This window comes from Hydra vulgaris, chromosome 04, assembly GCF_038396675.1.
Source record: "Hydra vulgaris chromosome 04, alternate assembly HydraT2T_AEP".
Classification (NCBI taxonomy): domain Eukaryota; kingdom Metazoa; phylum Cnidaria; class Hydrozoa; order Anthoathecata; family Hydridae; genus Hydra; species Hydra vulgaris.
Genome location: NC_088923.1, coordinates 3,602,501 through 3,628,296, shown reverse-complemented (window position 1 = coordinate 3,628,296; position 25,796 = coordinate 3,602,501). Strand labels below are relative to the sequence as shown.

Below are 25,796 nucleotides of genomic sequence, written 5' to 3'. Positions count from 1 at the left end.
CGTTTGTGATTTTTTTCTTCCACGTCTTGTCATAAAATAGAGTAAAGTTTTTCTGCAATGTTTAATTAGGTGAATAGTGTCGTCTGTAACGTCAGTGTGGAGTTTTCCAAATTCTATTGTTTTATCAAAAATTTTGGCTGTAATTGAGGGGTAAAATTCATTAATATCAAGTTGTTTAAATTTGCATTTTGAAAACCAATTTGTAACATCAGTGGTGTTTTTCCACTGTTGTAAATTTAATTTATTTCGAATAATATTATTTATTTCGACTAATTTAAGTTTACTAATGTGCCCAAGTTCACTTTTTAAGGTACTAGTAGCCTACAAGGGAGTTTATTTTGAAAATTTGGTTTATAATTTTTTAGTGTGACAAACGCTTGCGCTGGTGCGACTTATTTAATTTTAGCTTCTAAATTAAATGTTTTAGCAATGTTTTGGCCTTCTAAATTAATTGAATTTTCTACGCGTTTAGGTGCTTTTGCGTAATTATTACAAATATTATCGGGCAGTAATTTATGGTGAATATCTGGGGCAATTTTGGTATATGTTACTTGTTTTATCAGCAAAAACTGAAATATTAGGGTTTAATTTTATATTATTAATGTGTAATTTGAGTTCCTTTTGAAAATCATTGTTAGTATTTCGACACTTTATTGTTTTAATCAAGTGTAATAAAACGTTTTTAAAGACTTTTAGGTTGGGAATAAATGGTGAAGCGTTTTTTGTTTTGAATCCTAAATTTACTTTTTGATTATTTTTAATTATGGGATGTTTATTGTTTTCAGATTCTATATAAAAAATGATTTTTCCAACGAATTTGTTTAATAAAGTGTTCTATTTTTTCAATTAAGAACTAGTATAACTTTTTTTGTCTGGAATTGGGATATTTTTTAGGGAATAACTAAAATTGTTAGCTTCCATGTTTATGTTATGTAAAATACAATTAAGAGTGCTCAACAAGTATAAACCTGGGGCTTAATAAATACAGGGTGCGGAAAAAGTTCCCAAACAAAAATATAAACAGCAAAAAAAGCAAAAGTTCCTGTACAAAGTGAGAAACAAATTACACTTTAATTTAAAATAAAATAACACTAAAAAATACTAAAAGAATACGAAGGAATACAAAAGGATACTAAAAACACACTATATCTTGAAAGAAAACACCATACAGATAATTTTTTCAAATTATACTTTTGAACGGAAACATTTCCGCACCCTGTAATTTATGTCAGTGTGTTCTTCAAATAGAGTGCTCAATGTTCTGCAAGATCACAGTAATAATAAACATATAAAAACTCAACCTCATATATATATATAGATATATATATATATATATATATATATATATATATGCTTATTTATATATGTATATATATGCCTATATATATATATATATATATATATATATATATATATATATATGTATATATATATATATATATATATATATATATATATATATATATATATATATATATATATATATATATATATATGTATATATATATATATATATATATATATATATATATATATATATATATATATGTATATATATATATATATATATATATATATATATATATATATATGTATATATATATATATATGCATGTATGGTTTACTTTGCAAAGTGTTAACAAAGAATTTTGCTGTGTGTACATCATACAAAATTGTTACATTTATCACAAATAATTCACACTTTTTTATCAAGTGATATAACACAGAGCTTGCATCTACCTTGTTTACATTAAAATTACTATCATCTTTTGCTTTATTCTCATCATTATTACTTTTTGTGTTGCTTTGTGGATCGTTGAAGGGCATTGAAGAACTTACTTCAATGTTTTGTAATGAAATATTTGCAAGTGACTCACAAATTGAATCGTATAATTTTAAAGACAAATTTGGAAGTATTAGTCTTGACTGGAGTTGGCTTGCTACCAAGTTCTTTTAAAAACAATCTTTTACGATGTGTCTTCTGTTTATTCAATGGAGTATTTAAATGCATAGAAATTACAAAAGCATTAGCAGCAAAAATGTCTAGGATGTTGTAAAAAATCACCATAGGCCACCTGAATTATAAAAAATAGACAAAAAGTTAATAAATTCCATAAAGTTTTATAGAGTATTACTATATTTATAATTACCAGCAGGTCATTCTCTTTGTAGAAAAAGTAAAGACCAATATCTGTGGACCATTTTCAAGAAAAAGGTTTTTTAAATCATAAATCTCAAACAAATGCCAAAAATTTATTCTAAAAATATTTCTATGTGCCAACACAGGGAAAAATAAATATTTGAAAATGTTGGAAACCTTTTAATCTTGTCAATTATTATAAGCGTTTTAAATTTGTTGTTCACATTAAAATGAATTTTTAGTTTACATTTACGAGATAATAAAACATTTATCAGTTACGATGTTTCGTTTTATTTTATTTAAATTCCTGTAACATATGCTAACAAAGAATAATATATTGGTAAAAAATACAGTAAAATGCCCTAAAAACTGTTTTTAGTGAGAAACCTTCGTTTTTTATAAATATCAAACATTGATATTTTTGAAAAACAAAGATGATGAAAACAATCAATATACTTATTTACAAAATTTTTATTATTTTTTTCCATATAAAAAATAAACTTAATTAAAATTAACTTAAATAATTGACTTATTACAAAACTAAGCATTAATTATTGTATATCAAGCATGAGTACGTATACAAAATTTGAAGAAATTCTATTATTAGGAAGTGACTCAAAAATTTACTGCAAGACTTTATGCTCACAGAAAAACAGACAGACAGAGACGACGAGTTAATAAAAGCTTTGAAAGAAATTACATTTTTTTCGTTAAAAAAATATATATATACTCCTGATAAATATCGTGACGTTCAAAAACAATTCAAAACTGTTACTATTTGCGAGTGGCTTGGTTTTTTAATCCTTGGGCTTGTGGTTGTCAAGCAAGAACTTGTTCTCGTGACGGCACTTAGATCTTATTTCTGTTTTTTTATTTGATAATTCTTGCGTACCGTTGTATGATATAATGCAAATATTTCATGAAGGCAAAGCAAGCAATTTTTTGGTACATTGCTGTAAGCGTGGACTTGTTTAACTATTGACCAGGTTAATTTGGGTGTTATTTTAAGTTTTTTTTATCTACCATATATACTTTGAAAAGGTTGTTGAGTTTTTCAGCTTTTTGATGGTGAATGAGTGTTTGTGGTTAGCCCGTCTTTTTTTCTATTCATTTTCTGCTAGACCAATATATACTATTTCTGGAGTATAAAGGTACTATACATTTATAAATAACATTAGAGGCTCTCCATTTTCCTTTTATAGAGCAGTTTTCTTTATTTATGCAATTGCAGGGTGGGTATTCTTTCAAAAATGATTTTCTTGTTGTAGCTTTTTATTATTCTTTCGATATTTTTGGTGCAGCTGTAACCTGCTTTGACGGTATTTTGATTAAATAGTTTTCTTAGAGGTTGGATGTTGGAAAATGTTTGTCGACTAAGTTTAGGAAGATATGTCCTACAAAGACGAAATAAGAAGAAATGGCTTCACTGGTTTTAACTTTAAGTATAAACCCAAAAAAGAAAAAAAAAGATATAGATAAAGATATAAATTAAAGGTATAGAGAAGTTAAATAGTCTTTCAGTTGAGGATTTTTGTGATAACCTGTCGTTAATAGAGATGGTAAGTTGCTTTATTATTTGTGGAAGATAGTTGGGGTCAATGAAACAAAGAAGACATTGGACCATATTGTGGCGATGGTCTGATGGTACTTTGTAAAAAAGCTGGATCACAAGTTAATAGCATAGGAAAAAACATAATTAGAGTTATAAAAACGATAGATTATAAAATAGAGATCCAAACAAACCTACCTGCAGTCAATTTCGTAGATGTATCCTTTAACTTAGAAAAAAACACCAACCAACCTATCAAAAAACCAAATGAAAATCTGCGTTAAATGACTCCAACCATCCTCCGCCAATAATAAAGCAAACTCTCATCTTTATTAAAGACAGCTAATCATACAATTTCTCAAATGAAAGACCATTTAATATATCGATACCAGAATACGAAGATAAATTAAGAAGAAATGGCTTCACTGGTTTTAACTTAAAGTATAACCCCAAAAAAGAGAAAAAAAGAAAAGGAAAAGTAATATAATATGGTTCAACCCGCCGTATAGTAAAAACGTTTTTACCAAAGTTGGACATTTCTTCTTAACTAACTTTAAAATAAAAAGCGGAGTAATCTTATCTAATAATGGATTACTATGTTTAACTGGAATGGTATTAAAACTATGGCCAGTAGTTTTAAGAGTCCTTTAAAAAATAAAGAAATAATTTGTGCATTGCTGCCATATTTTTCAAATCTATTGTAACCAATTTGACTATTAAAAATATTTTCTTATTTCATTAATTTTTGTTTTCAAACTTGCTCAAATACTATAAAATTTACCTTTAGGTACACTTCAAACATATTATTTGGGTGTTGCTTATGTGTTTTATGACACTAAACTATTCAATTACACATGATTCTATTACTGATAACCCTAATATTGTATGTCCACCAATTTCTGATGATTCTATTAAAGGTAAGAGTTTATAATTCTAATTTAAAACAGAAATAATTTTTTTTTTATCACTTTGCTCAAAATAGTAAATAAGAATTAAATTTATTTTCAAAAATATAAATCATTTTGTAAATTTAATGTTTATTTGATAACTAGCATTTTTTTAAAAATTTAAATAAAGGCTATTAAAAAATATTGAGTGGTTCAAAAGCAACTTGTCAAACAAAAAATACTTTTTACAATAACGGTACTATTCTATACCAATCTGTTTTAAATGCTTCCATAAATAGTAATTAGTTGTACACGGTACCAGCTTATACTAATCAGATGTAAAGAGTACTCTCCAGAAAACAAACATATTTAATTATTATCTTTTATCTTATAAAATATGGATTTAACCAATGAATGAATCATTATAGATTGCCGCTTCTACCTGACTTGATACTCAAGTCGAAATACGTGTTTTACATTGCACAAAAATATATAAATTTTTTTAAAACAAAATTATAAAAAGATTAAGTCGGCCAAGCCTTTACAAAGCTCTTGCCATACAAGACTTTTGTTAGATCTTTTTTTATTTATAGCACAAAATAATTTTTTTCGTATTTCTCCAAACTATTTGAATGGCTTTGCCGCAAGAAGTAAACTTTTTTTTAACGATTGTTAATTCTAAGTCCTATAATTTAGAGTTATTTAAAGTGTTATTTGATTACTTTATTGTGTGTCTTGTAATTGATTATTTAAAATCTTGGGATTTAATATCAGATTAATACAAATAATTGCATTAATTTGCACCTAGCTGCAATAGTTTGCAACTAATGCCAATAATTTGCATTTAATGCTCCTAGTTGCATGCACTAAATAAGTTTATCAATACATAATATTTAATATAACTTAACTATTGTTAAAAAATATGTCAGAAATTTTTATTTCTTCATCAAATTTAAAAGTAAGAGTAATACATTTTTGTGAATTATTTTATGGGGATTCTAAACTCGCAAAAAATAGAAAAGTTGTACAAATTTTTTGCCAGAAGACTTTTTATTAAAAAACTATTAATGGGTAAAGTATGAATTATTTTGCAGGAAGAAAGTAAACAGAAAGAAATCGCTTTTAATAAAACTTATTAAAATTATTAAAAAAAAAATTTTTTTGCTTTTTCAAAACGGTTTTCACTATAATTAATGATGAGACAATAAAAGTGAACTTTATATTTAAATACTCTTCCACAATGCTCTGTAACAAAACCATTACGCAATCTCGGGAAACTTTATAACGAGAAAAAAAAAAAAAAAAAAAATATATATATATATATATATATATATACATACATAATATATATATATATATATATATATATATATATATATATATATATATATATATATATATATATATATATATATATATAAATACATATATATATATATACATATATATATATATATATATATATATGTATATATATATATATATATATATATATATATATATATATACATATATATATATATATATATATATATATATATATATATATATATATATATATATATATATATATATATATATATATATATATATATGTATATATGTATATATTTATATATATATATATATATATATATATCCGTACAAATAAATGACAAAAAAAGTTTTCTTCAAAGATAAAAAAAACATTTTGAAAAACCTAATTGAATTAATTTGTTCTGGAGAGGAGTTACTTACTGAACTTCTGACACACAGTGACACTTTCATATTTTGAACTACTATGAAAACAGTGTCATAAATAATCCAGATTTTTTAATAAACAATGTGGCAGAAGAGATTATAAACCACATAGTTAAACACCATAAAAAAAAAAAAATGATAAATTAAAATCTTATATTATTATTTTGAAAACGACTATTGTGAACAAAACTATTGAAGCTCGGAAAGTTGTGAACAAAGTGTTATAAAATTTCGGTACATTGCTTTTTTTAATTACTATACGCAAAAAGTGTTAAAAAAAGTTTAGGTTCACGTTGAATATACAGTTTGATATTTTAAATTGTAATTGCTTCCTTTCTTATTGTAAAGAACTTGGATGCAAAGACAGTTGAGAGGTAAAATTTATTTATTTTTATTTAAAGTTAATGAGGAATCTTTTTTCAATTTAAGTATAAAAATTTTAATATTTGTAGAGATGGAGTTTCTTCCTACTGCATAAATTACAAATGCCAGAATTGATATTGCATCTTTTTCTAAAAAAATTACCCAATTTGTACGCAATTTTTGACAACAAAAAACAAGTAAGAGATCAATAAAAAGTCATGAATGAGTTAAAAAAGTAGACTTTTTCTCACATTGTTGTTTAATTTTAACTTTTACTACTTTAGGAGTTCCATTTTCATTTTGGGTTTTAATATATTGTCAGTAATAACTGAACTGTGTAAGTTATGATTTTATTACAAGATCGTTACACGCTGTAGCTTTATTGCTAAATACATCATAAAGACAAGTCTGTATCGCTACATGTTGTAGCTTTATTGCTAAATACATCAAAAAGACAAGTCTGTATCCAGTTACGCATAGTTGCAAAATACAACATAATAACAAATCTGTATTAATATAATAGCTTCGTATTGTTGATTTGAAGCTATCACGAGAGTTGTTTCAGTAAAATAAAGCCGCAAACAAAAAATAGATAAATTTTTGGTCGGTATAAATAAAAATTTGGCGTGTTAGATTATTTTTGTATCTTAAATTAAGTTATATTCATCTGTAACTTATAGTAACTTATATTGTAATAATGTTTAATAAAATTGTATGTAATATAAGTAAATAACAGCACTTTTAATTATAAAGAACAATTTATAGTAAGAAGGATATGTTTAGAATAATAATATTGATCTTTTAAAGGTAATTTTGTTAAATGTAAACCAAAATTTGTAAAATATAATGTTCAGCAACGTTGCCACTAATAAATGTTTGAAAATTAATTAATAGCTGTGGTTCAATTTATATCTTTTTTATCAAAGCTAGTCACTGCTTTATAGCTTAGGAAATGTAGCTAGAATCTTCTGTTATTTTTATTATTACTATTTTTTTAGCTTTTTTTATGTAAATGTGTCTTTAAAATAACGTTCATAATTTTCGTACTTCTAAAATACTCAAATGGCTAAGAAATGAAGAAGACAAATGATTGTCTTATCACTAAACCTATTAACTATATTCATTTCATTGTTATGTGTAGTCATCTACACATAACAATGATAATGAATAATAATAAATAAATGTTATTGTAGTTATGAATTATTTCAAAATAACTTATTTAGCTATACATTCAATAAGAAATCGCAAACTTTTAAAGTTATGCCAGATGTCTTTTCCTTTCAGGTAAAAAAATATACCCTTAAAGAACAGTCATTCTCGAGGCTTAACTTACTACATTAAAGCCTTTCTTATTTTTACCTTAAAGGTAGTAATTTATACTTCAAGGTATACCTTACTACTTTTTAATTTAAAATTAAATGGAAGGCATTTAATTTTACCTTAAAAAGTAGATTTATTTAACATTTCGTCTTTGGGTAAGAGTAAAATATATGGTAGTGGCGGATTTTGGCGGAGTTAAATTTAATGCTTTTAATGATTTTTGAAGATCATTAGATTTTATGAAAAATCTGAATAGAAGCCCATTCAGTGCTTTCATTCTAGAATCGACTATTGCCAGCAAGTGTTTTGTAGAGTTTTTAAAATATCAAATAAATTTTTGGATGATGCGAATTAGATTTTGAGCTAGATTCACCAAAATGAATCACCAATAGCATCTTGTTTTTGTAATATTACATCATGCTTAGTATTTAAAAGTGTATGAAAGTTGCTTGTTGAGCCAACTGATGTTTTTATAAATTTCCCTCATTTTTTACACTTTGCATTATCATCTTTTTGTTATCTTCGAGAAAAAAAAAAAAACATTTTTTATCTACGCCTTTAAATGCTCAATAAACTTTTTAATCTCACTCTTCATTGTCTAAGTTTTATTATTGTCTCAAATTTATAAATACGAGACAGGTTTTAACATTTAATATTTAAATTGGCAGAACTCAAATATTTAAGGGGCGGGTACAGTAATTAAAATCAACTAAATAACTAATTCAAAAATTCATTTTTATATCAATAAAATCATAGTAGACTCCTAATTTTTTCTTGGATTGCAAAAAGAACTTTGGTATCTTTATCTAATCCTTGATTAAAATGATTTAGTATCTGTTTTTATCTATAGCAACACTTTGATTTTTCTGTTGCAATAAAAACACATTTATAATGGCTGTATAAAACAAATACTGTTGTTCAGCTATTACTTCTTGTTATTGATTTGATTTATGTGCGTTGATTACGCACAATACAGCTGTTTGTACTACTTTATGTGCTTGTCAACACTATTTGTGACTCTATACCTTCTTTTTTTTTAATGTCTCGTTTGAATAAAAGTGCTATGGATGGGTAAATATGGATGAATATATTGTCAAAAAAGCGTTACCAAATATAACTTCAAAGTTTCATGAAAACAGTGATAAAAGGTTTACATTTTTAAAGAAACTCAGACTGAAGTTCAATTGAAAATACTCCATGCTCAACCTCCTTCAAAAAGTTATAAACAAAGAAGTTGTAGAAGGTCTTTAAAATATAAATGAAGATATTAACATTTATTATGAGATTTATTTTACATTTAGTTATAATTTATAAATGTCTAGAGTGTAAAGATTTTGTAAATTTATGTTTTAATTCTTCTAAAAAAGTAAGCCTAGGTATTGGACTAAAAACGTGCTGCAATTGTTGTTAATGAGAAACTGTTTCTTTATTTACCTACTACTATTGCTAAAAAGAACTTTGATGCAATACAAAATGATATAGTTTTACACTATTGGGTTTGGCCTAAACCACTTGACATAAACCCTATGTTGTAGCATTTCGTTAATTAGGTAGAAGATTGCCATCAATTTTGTATGCCCATCATTAGGTTCATGGTACAAATCCAATCTAAAAAATTGGCTGGACTAACAGCATAAAAATAAAAATATACATTGGTTTGATAGTAAGTATTTGTTTGATAGTGCACACAAAAGCTAGAGTAAAAAAATTGTTTGTTTTTCTCTAGTTGTTGTGTACACTATCAAACAAATACTTATAGTCATTTCTTCCAATAACTTTTTAAAAAATCTTTAAATGGAAAAAAACAGAGGTCACATAATCAAATTATATGAAATGTCTAAACTATATACATGTTAAAAGAACTCTAAATATTAAAATAGGATCAGCTATTCTAGATTCTTTAATAGACAAAAACTTTTAAACAACTTTTTTTAATGAGTTTTGAATGACATTTAATAATAATGAGTTGTAGTTTACATAAGAAAAACAAACAAGTAGCAAACAAGTAGCAGGAAAAAGAAAAGAATTGTAAGCATAAAACTAAAAAACGTCAATAGTAATACAAAATAGTTTTTGTGATCAAAATGAAACATTAGTCGTTGTAATGTAAAAAGCTGAAGAATTTTGAACTTTGTTTGTTTACTTTTTTTTTTTTACTTACATTTTTCTCAAAATTATGTTTTTTGGGCTGGCGAAGGAAATATTTTTAAAACTATTTATTAAATTGATTTAAAATATTGCCACTATTGTATAAGTATTTTCAACATACACTAAAATAATATTTATTGCTTCTCTCGTTTAAAATTTTTTTATTTTATTTGTAACCCTAATTACCCTCATTTTCGCCCAAATTTGCAAAAATGGTAATATTTTATCTAGCTTCATTTCTATCTTAAAACTTTTAGTACACGACACAATGACACATAATATAACACCAACCGAAACTTAAAAAATAAATTATAAATGGTTGCTAAATTAGCTTCGACTCCCTTTACCTCATTTTTTGACCTTTAATAATTAATAAAAAATAATAAAAAAAGTTTTTTTTAATTCTCTCACCTTTCTTATAGTATATTACACAATTGGAGAGAAAAAAACATTTTTCAAAGTTGAATACAATTTTTTTTTTTTAATTACTGTACTACCACTTTAAATTTAAACATAAAAATGTACACTTAGGAACTTACCAAAGTTGTGCTTAGTAATTGTTTCAAAATTATATTTAAAAAATATTTCAAACTTCAAAATATAGATTTTGTAACGTGTATAGAATTTAAACACGTTTTTATAATTTTAGATCCTCGCTGTATAACTATTAACAATAATAAAAGAATGTTTACACGATTAGCACATGTTCTGATGTTGCTAACCTAGCTGAACCAAGGTGACAGGGTACATATTGAGTTACCTTGTGATGCAAGTTTTGAAATCTTTTAGTTTTTTCTGCGAAAAATAATTTAATCTGAATATTCAAATTAATTGAAATTTTGACTTTATAGTGCGACAATAAAAGCATCTGTGTAAAATGAGAATCATTTTATATATTTAATAAAAATTGATGCAAATGTAGCATATGGCCGCACCAAACTCTGATTAAAATTTTAACCGGGTTGGTTAACTGGTTAAAGATTTGAGGCAGATTTAATTTATATTTTGTTAGTTTATTGCACTTATACCTAAACGTGGTCCGATTACTGTGATATTCGGTCACAACTTTCAAAATAATGGTTACATAAGTGCTCTACTAAGAAATAACAAAAAAATATTTTATAACTGTTTTAATGCAACAATTACCATTTTCATTTTATAGACCAAAATATTATTTGCTATTTAAAGCGAAGTTTGACTTGGCATATGCATTGCGTGAAAATACCAGCATTTTCTAAGAAGTAGACTACTGTCAAAAAGCATGAGAGTGTTAATAAATGGTTGAAAAGTTTTTGTAAAGATATCTGCATTAAAAAAAAATATAAAAATTTAGATAAGATAACTAAAATTATAGACAAATAAAAAGTTTGGAGCCAGTCAGAGGAAAATCTTATGAAAGGGAGAATAGCTCTTTGAAGAACAGGAAAAATCTTTTGTAGGAATGTGTAATCAAATAAAATCAAAATTGTCAATAAGTATGACAAGTACTATTAGTTACTTCTTTTAAAGAAAAGAAATCCTAGAAATTATCTCCTTAACTTAATTGTTTGTAAATAGTAATATTTGAAGTTATGTTAATGGTTTGTTATTAAATATAAATTCAGGTTAATTTTTGGTAAAGGGCTATTTGATTTACTCAAATTGGATTTACTGAATAGCCTCAATGCCAAATCAAGCAAAAATTGATCATAAAATTTGAAAGTTAGTGTCTGCTCTGTCTGTAAAAACGTTTAAGACAGCTTACTGCTTTCCAAGCAGATCAAATGCGCAAACTTTACAAGACAAAAATCTATCTAAGTAATTCTTCACAAGGGTTCTGCGAATCGTGTGGAACAATTTTGCGCACAAAACAAGAAGGGAAAGAAGTAATTCTTATTCCTTTGTTTAATTTCAATTCAACACAAGTTTGACCTGAAACAAGAGCAACGATGTGTTATTTCCTAATCTGCCAAATTGATAGTTCAAAGCTGCAAAAAAACCATCCTCTCGAAGAGAAAACTACCATTGAGAAAGAATCAAATGTATTTTGCAGCACATGCGTCTCTGCCCACTCTGCCTATGAGGAATAGGTTAGCCCCACTAAAATTCTCAAATAAAGTTCAGGAAGAACCTTCGAACTTTAGCAGCAAAAGATGCCAAAGCAGCTGAACAAACCGCATTTTGAGTTATTTCCAATAAAGAATTATTGCCTGAAGGAACTACTTGATATGCTAAAGCATCTGGCGGGCCCCTTCAAACAATTACCTTAGGTAGATTTTATACTTAAATATTTTTTACATATACTTTAAAAAAATCTCTAAAAAGAGACGCAAGATAGGTTTTGAAAAGTATATTTTTAAAAAGATAAAGAATAAGGATCCAGACATTGAAGATAGTTGTAGCAATGTTGTACTTTATGTTTTTTCACAATAAAAAAATCTGTTTTTCATACTTTTAGCTCTTCAATTAAAAACGGTATTGTCCCAAATAAACTTAAAATGGAAAAAGTTGTTCCTATATTTAAAGAGATACATCTGCTATAAATTTAATTTTTTCATTCTTTACTTCATGATTTAAATTACAAATGTTTAAGATACCAATATAAAAGAGAAAAATTAAACTTGAAAAAGTTAAGGATAAATATAAAGAACGCGGACACTTTTAGAAGACCTTAAGGTTTTGTCAGATGGAACCGCTTTTGAAACTTAGACATTTCTTTTGTTATAGTTTTAAGTTGCTTGGTTAAAGGTGCATGCAACCAAATAAATAGCCTCACAAACAACTCATGCGACTTTTGTCTGTGATTTTTAGATAAGATTTACTTTCTCAAAATCAAAATATAATATGTAATCTTCATTCAATGATTATAATTTGATATTTAAATTGAGTTTTTCTACTCCGCTTTCTATATTTACGACTAAATTCTCCATGTGTTGCATTTTTTTTTCTTCTTCTTCTTTAAAGTGTATGCACAAGGTCAACAATATATAACTAATTAGGATGTTACTTTTTTCATTTTATAGTATTGATCTTTATTGTATTGCTAAATATTGATCAAATATTTGTAATGTATTTTCTAGTTTTTTCTTTGTCTGTAATAATGTTACCTCTTATCATCAACTTTCTCAAAGTAAGATTGCGTATTTTTTACAGATGATACTAATCTGTTTAATTTTTATAGCTCAATCAGTAACCTTTTATAACCATAAAAATATGACTTAAACAACTTAACATACAGTTCAGAGCATCATTAAACTCAAACAAAGCTAAATACATCTTATTTCACTTCAACCAGAAAGAAGAGCTTTTCCCTCGATATGATCAAATCATAGTATATACAGCACATAGGTTATCAACTTTGGGCAGCCGTGACGCAGAGGTTACCCAGTGGGCACAGGACCTAAATAAGACGTCTTTTGAACGTCCAAAACGTTCAATAGACGTTTAAAAGACGTCTTTTTTACGTCCTGTGCCCACCGGGTAGAGTTCTGGCTGAGAACCCAAAGGTTTGAGATTCGACGCCTACTTCAGCCCAATAAGCGACATTGGTAAGGAAAGAGGCGTGAACTCCTACTTAAATGCTCTCTCGCGGTGCTCCGTGATAAAACCCTAAGGACTTCTGGAAGCACCTAATTAACCTAAAAAAAAAAAAAAATCGAAATTTCTTAGTGAGCTTATTGACGAGAATTTATCATCTCTAACATAAATACCATTAACATAAAAATCTCAAAAAACATTTGTCTGTTCTATAAAGCAAGACCTAACCTATTATTCAAACTTACAAAACTTCTTTATTTTTCCTTTATTATAGTATGCGCCAATATATATCATGGGCAAGTACCCATAAAACTAAATTAATACAAATAAGTTTAGCACTAGAACAACTAGAAACAATATAGTACACATGAATGAAAGAAATTATCCCAATACAATATACCATATTGCGGTTCATAGCAGTATTACAAATTAATACCAAAAATTCCTTAAAATCTCTTCTAAAAAGCATAAATTCCTTATAAACTAATCTAAAAAATTCAACTTAAATACAACCCAATGGGCCCACGGACGTCCATAGTACATCCAAAGTTGTCCAAAATGGACGTTCATTGGACGTACCAAATAAAACGACTTTTTCTCTTCCATTTCGAACCTTAAAGTACGTCCAAAACAGTCCGTTTGGAGGTCCACAAAAGACGCTAGTGGACGTCCAACAGACGTCGAAATTTTTTTTGTTCATTCAACGTTTAATTTTATTCAGTTATTTTCATACCGACTCCATTTCTTACAACTATAAAAAATGGAGTCTTCATATAAGAAATGAAGACTTTTTTTTCCCACAAAGCCTAAATTTAATATACACGTATTTAGAAATTCAACACGTGTGGCATTAGGATAATAATAGGTTTATTGCAAAAATAATTAAATCTACGTATTGAAACAAATCATTGCAAAAAAATAAAAAGGATAATACTTTTGATGATATTAATATATAAATACAATCTAGCGAAAAGAATATTTTTTTAGCTCGTTTTAATGTCGCCAATTGCACATTTGATGTTACTTGCATCATAACCAACTTTGCCACCAAAAATAGTACCTAAAAACATAATATTTATCACAAAATTGTCTGCCAATCATAGAACATGTTTTAGAAAAACAAAAATTAACAATTAAATTCAAAAGCTATGTAAAGAAACTTTGCTTTTAAATTTGATTTCAAAAAATGCAACAAATTAAAAGACATCCATAATAAAAATTCAAATTAAAATACTGGTTATTACTTTTGGAAAGTCATACATAAAAAATATTAAATTAAAATAAATAAGGACCACAATAACATTTGCAAAAAATGAATAGAAGAAAAAAAACAATATACTACTTTTTCGCATTCTGCTATTTACTGTTAATAAAATTATTTCAGTCATACATAAGATGCAATAGCTAAAAACTCGCATTCAATGCTCACCTTTTATGCATTTATAATAAGGAGTGCTCGTAAATATACTTTTTCTTTTCTTCCATCATTGTTAAATAATGCCTGCATTCCATAATAGTATTCATAACATTTTTAACTGTTTTCAATAGAGTTGCTGCTCCCACTCCTCACATTTGAGTAACCTTAAAAATTATTAAAATAAATTAAAAGCACGAATAAATATTGGATTATTTACCTTTTTTAAAGTTTTCTCAAAGTTTTCATAAGTACTAATATATATATATATATATATATATATATATATATATATATATATATATATATATATATATATATATATATATATATATATATATATATATATATATATATATGTATATATATATATATATATATATATATATATATATATATATATATATATATATATATATATATATATATATATATGCATGTATCTCTGTAACTAGAAATAATTGTCTAATAAATATTTATTGGAGATAAACTTTTTTTATCTCCAATAAATTTATGTAAATCTCTGCAATTTAAAGTACAAAATATCTAATAAATTTATGTTGCATACAAAACATACATTGAAAATAAAGAAATGTAGTTCTATTATTAGTATAAGAAGTTCAAATTTATTGATTTCAATTTTAAGTTAGATAAAGACTCTTGGTCATAAGCTCACAAAATAAACTTTTTGAAGGAAAAAAATTTATTGTATTTGATTACCGTGTATAGTCCATATTTGTCAATTTAAATTTATAATCTAAATAAAAAGATATTGTTATAGAGCTATATAGTTTACCATAAATTAATATTCGATAACATTATTGTTAACTAAATAGTTAGTTATCGAATAAGCTGAAAAACTAACAACTTTTAAACTGTTTTTTTTTTTTTTTTTAATTCACGCATGCGTAAAAGTAACACACGGAGAAGAGAATAAACAAGATACGGATGTATTTGGACGTCCATTGGACGTCTAACAACATCTAACTATTCGTCCAAGTCCAAATTGTTTAGAAATTGTTTAAAAATTCTCTAATAAATATGAGTAAATAAAATTTCAAAAATACGTCAAACAATACCAAAAACTTAAATATATTACCAAGTATGTATGTACATTTATATGTACATAACACATAACACATAACACATGTTACCGTCAACCGGGGTGACTTCGGACAGCGGGGTGTCTTCGGACAGAGCATTAATTATTATTCCACTTCAGTTTCTCTTAGCGATGGGGCGAAGCTACAAACGTAAACTAAACTTTAAAGTGTTGTGTGGAACAAGCTCTAAAGAAGATATAAAAAAAGCTATAGAAGATCACAGTAAAGGCATGAGTATTCGAAAAGCTGCTGGTAAGCATAAAGTCAAAAAATCAACATTGCATGATCACATTAGAAAACCCACCTTAAAGAAGGTTGGAGGCCAGAAAATTATAAACAAAGCAGATGAGGTACTCATTGCTCAAATGCTAGAAGCTGTTGCTGATTAGGGTTTTCCTATCGGAAGATTAGAAGTCAAAATGATGGCTTTTGATCTCCTCAAAAATCATCGTGGGTAAAACAGTAGCAATTTGCAGATACCTGGAAATGACTGGTTAAATTCATTTATGAAACAAAGCAATATTTCTGGCAAAAATGCTTCTAACATTAAACGATCGAGATTAAAGTTAGGTGTAGAAATAATGAATAATCATTGTAGTTTTATCATTAATTATATGTGTATTTGAAATAGTTTACCAGTAGTTGTTTTTTTTTGTTTTTTTGTTATTTGAAATAAAAAAATTTTAATCAAGTAGCTTTTTTACATAGTTATACATTCATTTTAAAATCCTTGATGTTGAAATTTCAACTTTAAAAATCCCAAGCTTCAAGTGTCCGGAGTCACTCCATTTCCTGATTTTGATTTTTTGATTTTCAGACCGTTTATTTATGCTAATATCATATTGGGAAGCTGAAAGCCAAAATTTCTTCATGTTCTTTATAATTACAGTGGTACGATCCACAAAAATATTTCCATTTTGTATTGATTTTAATGAAACAGTTTAATATTTTCTTCGAAAATCGTCCGAAGTCACCCCGGTTGACGGTATGTGTTATGTGTTTTGTTTATGTTATGCTTCATAACAAAACTCACTATATTTAAAAATATAATAAGTAATGAAAAAAATAGTTATGAGTTTCTCACGAAAATAATGAAACAGGTGTTCTTGGTGACAATACTTTACACAGTTTTATGGAAGTTTCCTTGACTACATAATTTAAGGTTTATTTTTTTAAGTTTCATCTTGCTTTCCTAAAATATAAATTTTTTAATATTTTACTTTATAGAATTACTTTGCAAATAAAGTATATCTATTTTATTATATTAATTATATTATAACTATTTTGAATGTATATTTATTAAAAGTATTTATTGTTAAATCTTGTAAAGACTAAGTATTTGGAAAAACATATGGAAAAAATAAATTTATATCTTTTCAAAACATACTACAAGTACAAAGCATTTAGGGGCGACTCTATGGGGATGTGTTAGGGGCTTCATATCCTCACCGCATCCCCTCCCAAAGACAGCAATTTTCAAGTTATGATTGGTTTTTATAGGAATATAATTCTTACTAGTTTATATAATTTGCTTTAATTATTAAACGTGTATCCAAATCACTAAAATAGGTTTCACATTTAAAGCATGTAATTTGATTGTCAATTCTTCAATTTGCCAAAGTTCACCTGCAATATGTTTCTTTTGTGCATGTTGACCTCCTTAAAAAACAGTTTCCACTTTTATCAAATATATCTTTGGTATGTGGTATTCTACCATAAAAGATTTGATTTCCACACTGGCCAGTCTCTAGGTGGATGTATAGCCCCGAACGAGAATCTTTTTTTGTTTTCAACAGTTTTTTATTTGCCATAAAACAGATAAGTTGCCTTCCTGTTAAAATTTGTTTGGGTCGGCCCTATTTTTATATTTATACCTTTAAAAGCTGTATCACTTCTAATATCAACAAATTTTTTTCTCAAAGATCAACTCAAATATCTTGCAATTAAAATGTTTTAATTTTTACGTTGTAAATAGCTTGGTAAAACAAAAAAATAGAAAGTGTATTTCAGGCACCCCCTTTAGTAAGTCCGTAAAAAATGCTTTATACAAAACGAATATTGTTGAAAATTTTACCCTAACCAAACCCTGACCCTGACCATTCGGGTTCGGCTCAGGGTTTAACTTGGTGTTTGGTCAGCGTGTGGTTTTCAATAAAATAAATTATTGTTGGGTTCAGGGTTAGAACATGGTTTTCAATAGCGACTTTTCAAATTCAAAACGACAACTGCAATGAGAAGGTAAATGTTATAATTTTTATAAATCGTTGTTGCCGCAGCCGTTTTAAAATATTGTTACATTGTTTACTATAATAATATAATGTATAACGTCATGGAATAAAAAGTTTTTGTATAGTTTGGTATGATTTTTTTTGTATATGAATCCTTATAATTTTGAAATAACAAAAAAGCAAATTTTTCAAAAAATTTATTACTTTATCATATAAGATATTAACTTCTTGCACACAATTACATCAAAATCTGTTCGCTTTCTTTATCCTTTCTTTCAATTTCTACTTCTTTTGATTTTTTTGGGTTATGATATTCTTTAGTGAGCTAAACTCGTCTTCGCGGGCCTTATAGAATGTGACCTCTGTATGGCAATTAACCAGAGGAGGATAAACAATAATACCAACAAAAAACCAAAGCTTTAAATGACTTTTAAATAAATAGTTTTCCGAGGTTTTTAATGAGTTACTTATTTTTTATTCTGATAAAATGATAAGCAATAAAAAGCTGTTAATACTTTTCGATGTTAATAAATGTAATAACTTAACTTTGTCTTTACACAGCTATCAAAAATTTAATTTAGACGACATATCAGGGGATGAGTCAAAAGCCAATTTCATTTTTAATCAAAAGATTTTTATGAACCGATCGATATTTTAAATATCCCTGTGAAAATAACATGTTACAATGGTATCACTATTTCAAGCTCTTTTTATATTTTAAAACGTTTTGCTTACCCCAGCAACCATAAAAGTATAATACTGCGATTTTCAAGACCAATACCGCAATTATGTATGATTTTCAAATCATATCATGAATTTATGTTTTAAACAATTCCAACGTTACTCCATTGTATATAAATCAACGTTGATCCAATGTATATAATCCAAGATTAAACTATGCACATTGGATTAACCTTGGGTTATAAGCATTGGATCAACGTTAATCCATTTACGTTGGATCTTTGTGAGGTTGTACACATTTGGTGTACGTTGATCTATATTCATTGGGTCAACGTTGATCCCTTTACATTGGATCAACATTGATCCCTATACATTGGATCAACGTCGGGTTTAGATCGGAAAAACAACTAACTTTTGCGATATTTTTCCAGACGTTAGGCCAATGAATTTTCGCTAGCTATTTTTAATCACGTCGTTCTCAAGGTTTTCATTAATTTAATACGATAAGACTAACATTAGATCAATGTTGTAATTGCATCGGAGAAAAAAGCCGACGTTAGCGATATATTTACATACGTTGGCCCAATGTAAGTGTGCTACCTGGGAAAGAGTAAGGCTTTTACATTTATCATTATTGTACTGTTTTAAAAAGAGTCATCAGTAATGTAAACATGAAAAAATATTTACTATCTTGTAAGGAGTCTAAATACTTTCGAAATTTATCCATTTTTACTAAAACCTAATAATGAAAATCAAAATGATACAAAGCTGTAATAATTTTGTTTTAAGAATCGTCCCCTTTATCCGTTTTCGTATTTATATATTTCGCTGTTGCCAAAAGAAAAACAACAGAAAAACAGAAGTGTGGTACCAAAAGTGCTGCACTTTTTAAATATCTGCTCGTAATTATTTTTCGTTAAAATTTGACTGGTAAAAAAAAACATGCATGTGGAAAGTTGAAAAAAAAACAAAAAAGACGGGCTCAATATTTTTTCGACAAGAAATTATTGTGAGATCATCGACAAATTTTTTATGGAAAATTGTCAGCAAAATTTTCCTTTAAATACATAAAAGTTATATAAAAATCAAGCCGAATCTTTCTTCTTTGAAAAAATAATCTATGTTTACACACGTTTTTAAAAAGAAATACTTTAAAAAACGTTAGCCTAGGGCTATCTAAAAAAAGTGGTTTACATAGAATTACATATTAAACTATCTTCTCTTATTTATTTTTCGTTAAAAATTGATATGTGCATGGAAAATGCATGCAGAATAATACTGAATTTGCATATCTTAGATAATTATGACTGAATAATAAAAACAAGCATGCTCAACATTTTTTCTACTATAAATTTATGTGAGAACCTTAATCAAATTTTCAGGACTATAACAATTCATAAAAAAGTTAGTAACTATACATAAAAGTTACATAAAAATCAAGATTAGCCTTCCTTTTTTCAAAAAAATATCTATATGTATATATGTTTTTGAAAACAAATAACACAAAAAAGATTTTGCCAGATGGTAACTAAAAAAAATGTAAAAAAAGTAGAATAACATTTTAGCACAAAAACCGGCTTCGTTAAACGCAATTTCCGCGAACCTACTTTTAAGTCTATCAGTCGATAAAAAACCTGACTATTTTTTTAATTACTTAATGTCATGTATTGATTTATCAAAATTCAAGAATATAAACATTTAACAGTTAAAAATAATTAGTTTTAATTTATCACAATACATCTATCACAAAAATAATATTCTAAGCAAAAAAATATCTTAACAGCTTATTATGCTAAAATAAAATATTCGCAAGCAACCAACTGCCTTAACATGCCAATGACTTTCTCAAAAGGATCGTTTAAAATTTCACCAAAAATAATGAATTGATGATCTTGTCTGGCTAGGGTTTGCCCAGACGTCCGGCATAAAGAGAACATGTTCTCCCTTTTTATCCTTTGCCTTCTGTCCAGTTGGCGAAGCTGAAAACATTTAAACTGTAAGGCATTTTTAATATTTTAGGTTGTAAATTTTTTCGTATGCTTTTTTTCTTTTTCCATATTTAAACTTAACTATTCTTAAAACCGTATAACTTTTAAAGTTTTTTTGACGTTCTATTCTTTTAATAAAATATCAAGTTTTACTAATAACTACGCATTTTGCTTTTCCATTACATTACAATATTTGTTTAGTCTTAATTCATTCATTTGTCCAACAGTTTGACAAACATAAAATCGAAACAATAAAAGCTAGAACAAAATTTTATTCCATTTTAAACTAGGTGTTCTCAAAACTGAATAATTTTAGGAGTTTTTTTTTTGTTGTTTTAAAGAGCGGCAAAAAAACAAAAAAACTTTAAAAATTAAACTTCTATTCTTTTTTAATTACAACATTTTTAACTCGGAACATTTTTACTTTGTCAGTTTTCGCAACGTTTTTAAAGCAACAACTGCGCTTAAATTGAATTGCGACTTTTTTTTGAAAAATGAATTCAATTTCTACAAAGAGAAAATGCATATTCTCAAGCACTATGAAAAATGAGTATTCGTGCTTTGCTAAAGGGCGAAACAAAAATTAGGCAAAGTGTATGATTTATTATATTTAGATGTCCGTTGCTAACAAATTAGCTACTGATTTAGAGCACTATGTTAACAGCCATAAAAATCTAATCAAAGTGACAGTGTCATCGAATAAAGTGACATCCTTTTTTCAACCTAAAATTTAAAGATATTGCTGAAAGCTAACGCAGCTGAAGCAACTTTGGGATTTTATACAACGTTTTCTTATATTAGATTAACCAATATTATTCTTTGTTTTTTATTCATCAGTTGTCAGTAACGTGACTGGACGTCTGAATAAAGGCAAATTGCAAAAGTGGAAAATGGCATAAGTGCGAAACAGTTAAAAAAACTGGCATAAGTGCGAGTCGGCATAAATGCGAACTGGCATAAGTGCGCCAAATAAATTTGCAAACATTGGCATAGATGCAAATAGGCATAAGTGCGAACTGGCATAAGTGCAAATTAGCATATGTGCAAATTGGCATAAGTTTTTATACGCCAATATTTTCATTTTACACCCCAATATTTGCAATTTTTTTCAGCACACCTATGTCAGTTCCAGTTTATGTAACTGCTTCGCACTTATGCCAATTGTTAGCATATTTGTTTGGCGTACTTATGCCAATTGGCACTAATGCCAGTTAGTACTTGTGCCAGTTTTTGAAACAGTTTCGCACTTATGTCAGTTTGCACTTAAACCAATAGGCACTTATGTCAATGTTTGCAAATTCTTTTGGCGCACTTATGCGATTCGCACGTATGCAATTTTGCACTTATGCCAGTTTTCGCAACGCTTCACACTTTTGAAAATTGCGCTTATTCAGCCTTGCGACCGTGACTAGAGCGTTGCACAGTGGCTCAAAATCCTTAAAAAGTGGCAAAAAAGGAAAAAAAATTAAGTTTTTAGTTTAATTGAAAAAACTTTTAATGATGGTAAAGCCAGATGCATAACAATTTAAAACTTTTTTCGAAACCTTTGCAAGGTTGTGTATTTGAAATGCTTTAATAAAGCTTTTTTTATGACGGAAAAAAAACACAGAAATGATTGATAAAAAAGTCTTTTTTGAAAATTTATTTTATGGAGGCATAGTAGTTAAAGTGTTAGTATCTTTTATTAATTCATTTAAATTGTGTCAACTCAATGTAAATGAACGGTTTTTTTTTTAAATTATTAGGTTTAAACTATTACTCAGTGTGAAGAAAAATATTAGTAAAAAATTTTTTTGTTTATTAGCAACACATTATTTGTGGGACAAGAACAAAAATGTTCCTTTAAAAATGTTTCTTTAAAAAGTGCAGAAACTGAATCCAACACAGATAGAGACTTTATTATCTTTATAGTAAAGAATGCTTTGGACCCAGATAAAGCAAATGAAATTAAGTAAAACATGTCTATGCATGAACCTGTTAAAATAAAAGTTGAAGATGCTCTCAACAATATCAGATAATCAGAAATAGCTCCTTATTACAAAATGCAAACATTTATTCGTCTTTTCATAAATTTTAACTGAAAAAAAGAAATACCGTCCTGATAACATGATTTTTTTTCAAAAATTTCTGCGGTTTGCCCTCTTAAACCTCATTTTAATCACACACTGTATAGAATGTTGAGTTTTAATAGTTGCAACAAAATATTTTCTGAATTATCAGTTAAAAATACCAATCTGCATTTCAAAGGCAGTTTTATGGAGCGTTTAGCCAAAGTCTGTATAAGCAAAAGTTTTTAGGTTACAACTCTAGATAAAGTTATAAAAAATGAAGAGAGTATTTTCCAAACATCTACTGTGCCTCTTAAACTGAATGTTAATGATACAGTAATATGGTACAAAAAAAAAATCATCTAATACACACTTCTGTAGACCAGTATGTTTAAAAAACAAGAAGGAAACATATGTGCTAATTAAAGAAGAAGAGGAACGACAACGAATTGAGATTCAGAAACTTGAGCCATTTGTAGTACGTTTGGAGTCAGAATCGACGAAGTCATCTATGTTTACAGTAATTATAAGGAATAATTTAGATTTGACTATGCTTGATGAAAAGATTGTTAATGTACTGACAAGTACTCCCTCTTCTCAAAGCGGAGTGTATGTTCAGCAAAGCCAACAGAGATGAATGACATTAAATTGATTATATCTAAACCTGTCAATAACGATGCTTTTTTTTGGCCTTTCATCCTTTCACTGTTAAATAAAATGCTTTTAGTACATTATTCACCTTAAATATAAATTAAAAATTAGATTATTTTATGCTAAAACCTCTGAGCAGAAAGAATCAGTTAAAAAAAGAAAAGCAATTATCCAAAAAAAGTTTGGAGAAGAACTAAGTCTTACTGTTGACATGCTAAAACAAGGTTTTGGAAACACTAATGATGATAATACTGCCAGAAGAGCCTCTGAGGAATCGAATACTTTCTCTGATATAACTGTTATAGATGTTGACATCATTTCTAGACTTAAAACAACTTTAAAAACCGGTTTATTCAGGATATGATTTAGATCCAAGCTCTTTTCAAAAATATTGTAATGATACAACAAATAAAATTCTCTCTCAATACAGTTAGTATATTATTCCTCCAAGCGTTCATAAACTTTTAGAACATGGTTTAAAGATTGCCGATTGAATTAGAACTTCCCATTAGAGTTTATTCAGAAGAATTACTAGAGGCTGTTAACAAAAAGATTAGAAATGCAAGATTAAATCATTCATGCAAAATTTCAAGAATCAATCTTTTGAAAAACTAATTTAACTATCTTATGATAAGGAGTGATCCAGTTATATTGAGCATTCAATTCACCAACCATAGTTGAGAATATAAAAAATTGCTCCCAATAAAAGTTCTTTCTCTGCTTAAAAAGTCATGGTTTTTTTTGTAAAATTTTGCAACTTAGTTAAATTTCCCATCAAAAATTAAATTTTTTATGAATTAAAATTTAAAATAGTGATAATAGTAATGCTTAAAGCATTACTATTATATACTCTTTGTTTATGTCTGAATTTTCTTCCATTGAAGATAATTCTTTCAATGATTGTTTTTATCAACAGAGGAGGGTAACAATTTATGACATATTTGAAAAAATTAAGTTTTGGGTTTTTTATAAATTAAACTTAAAAATATTTATAGTAGTAATGCTCAGAGCATTCTATTATATACTCTGCTGATGACTGAATTTTTTTTTTTTAGAAGATAACTATTTTAATCGTTGTTTTTATCAAAAGGGGAGGGGTCTGTTAATAATAATGACATAAATTTGGATGGTAGTATACCGAGTGATCACGCCTGATTACAAGTGGGAGTGACTTAAAATGAGATTCAAAAATAAATTAAATATTATGTAGACTATTATTCTATTCGAGAAGTAACATTAAAAAAAAAAAAAATCTGCTTGCGCGTGTAAAATTTCATACGCGAGTATTTTTTGGAAACGCGCTCATTTTGCAGGTTGTTGCGCGTAAAAATAACTTAAAATCACATATTTAAGTTATTAACAAAAAAAGCAATAACTATTCATTTAATAGGTAAGAAATAACAATAACAATTAATTTTATAGGTAATGGGATTGTATTATAATTTTTGCCGTTTTTTCTTCAATTAGAGTCACTGTGCGTTGGAGACTTGCCTTCCCCCTTTCCTCCCCATTAATAAGGCAACGCGCCCTATATCCTTAAAAAACTTCCGTTATAAGGTATCGCAAAAATTAAGTATACCCACCTTTGTACTCCTTTTAGCTTTTCTATGTCTTCCTTTAGACCCATGTGTATCTGGTAACCGTAATTAAGGCTCTTAATGCAAAATAATAAGTGAATTTAACTCTAAAGTTCTCAGTTTCTTAAGATCTTTCCAATCATTTGCTAACTGCTCTGCTCTACTAAATTAAAATTTATTTTCTGTAGTTATTTTTGAAATTAATAGTTACATATTCTTCTTTAATTAAAAATTTCATTATTATTGCAAATTATGGAAAAACTTTTCCAATAAAACGTTTAATACTTTAATTCACATTAGTAACAGCACTGTATTGCGAATTCAAAATCAAAATTAGACATCGTTACCAATGTTACAATAAATGTAGGTCCTGTAAATAAGCATTTAATCATATCAGCAACAAGTTGGATAAAGATCTGAAAAGCTTCTATAAATTATTCTAA

At 27.2% G+C, this 25,796-nt stretch overlaps 1 protein-coding gene across 1 annotated transcript in view; it reads left to right on the top strand.

The window, feature by feature from the left end:
* The window catches only part of LOC136079519 (uncharacterized), a 226,572-nt gene that overhangs the window by 26,727 nt on the left and 174,049 nt on the right, over positions 1 to 25,796 (top strand). Inside the window, exon 2 of the mRNA XM_065795263.1 lies at positions 4,477 to 4,606. Within this exon, the coding sequence (XP_065651335.1) occupies positions 4,477 to 4,606 (130 nt within the window). The remainder of the gene's footprint in view (positions 1 to 4,476; positions 4,607 to 25,796) is intronic.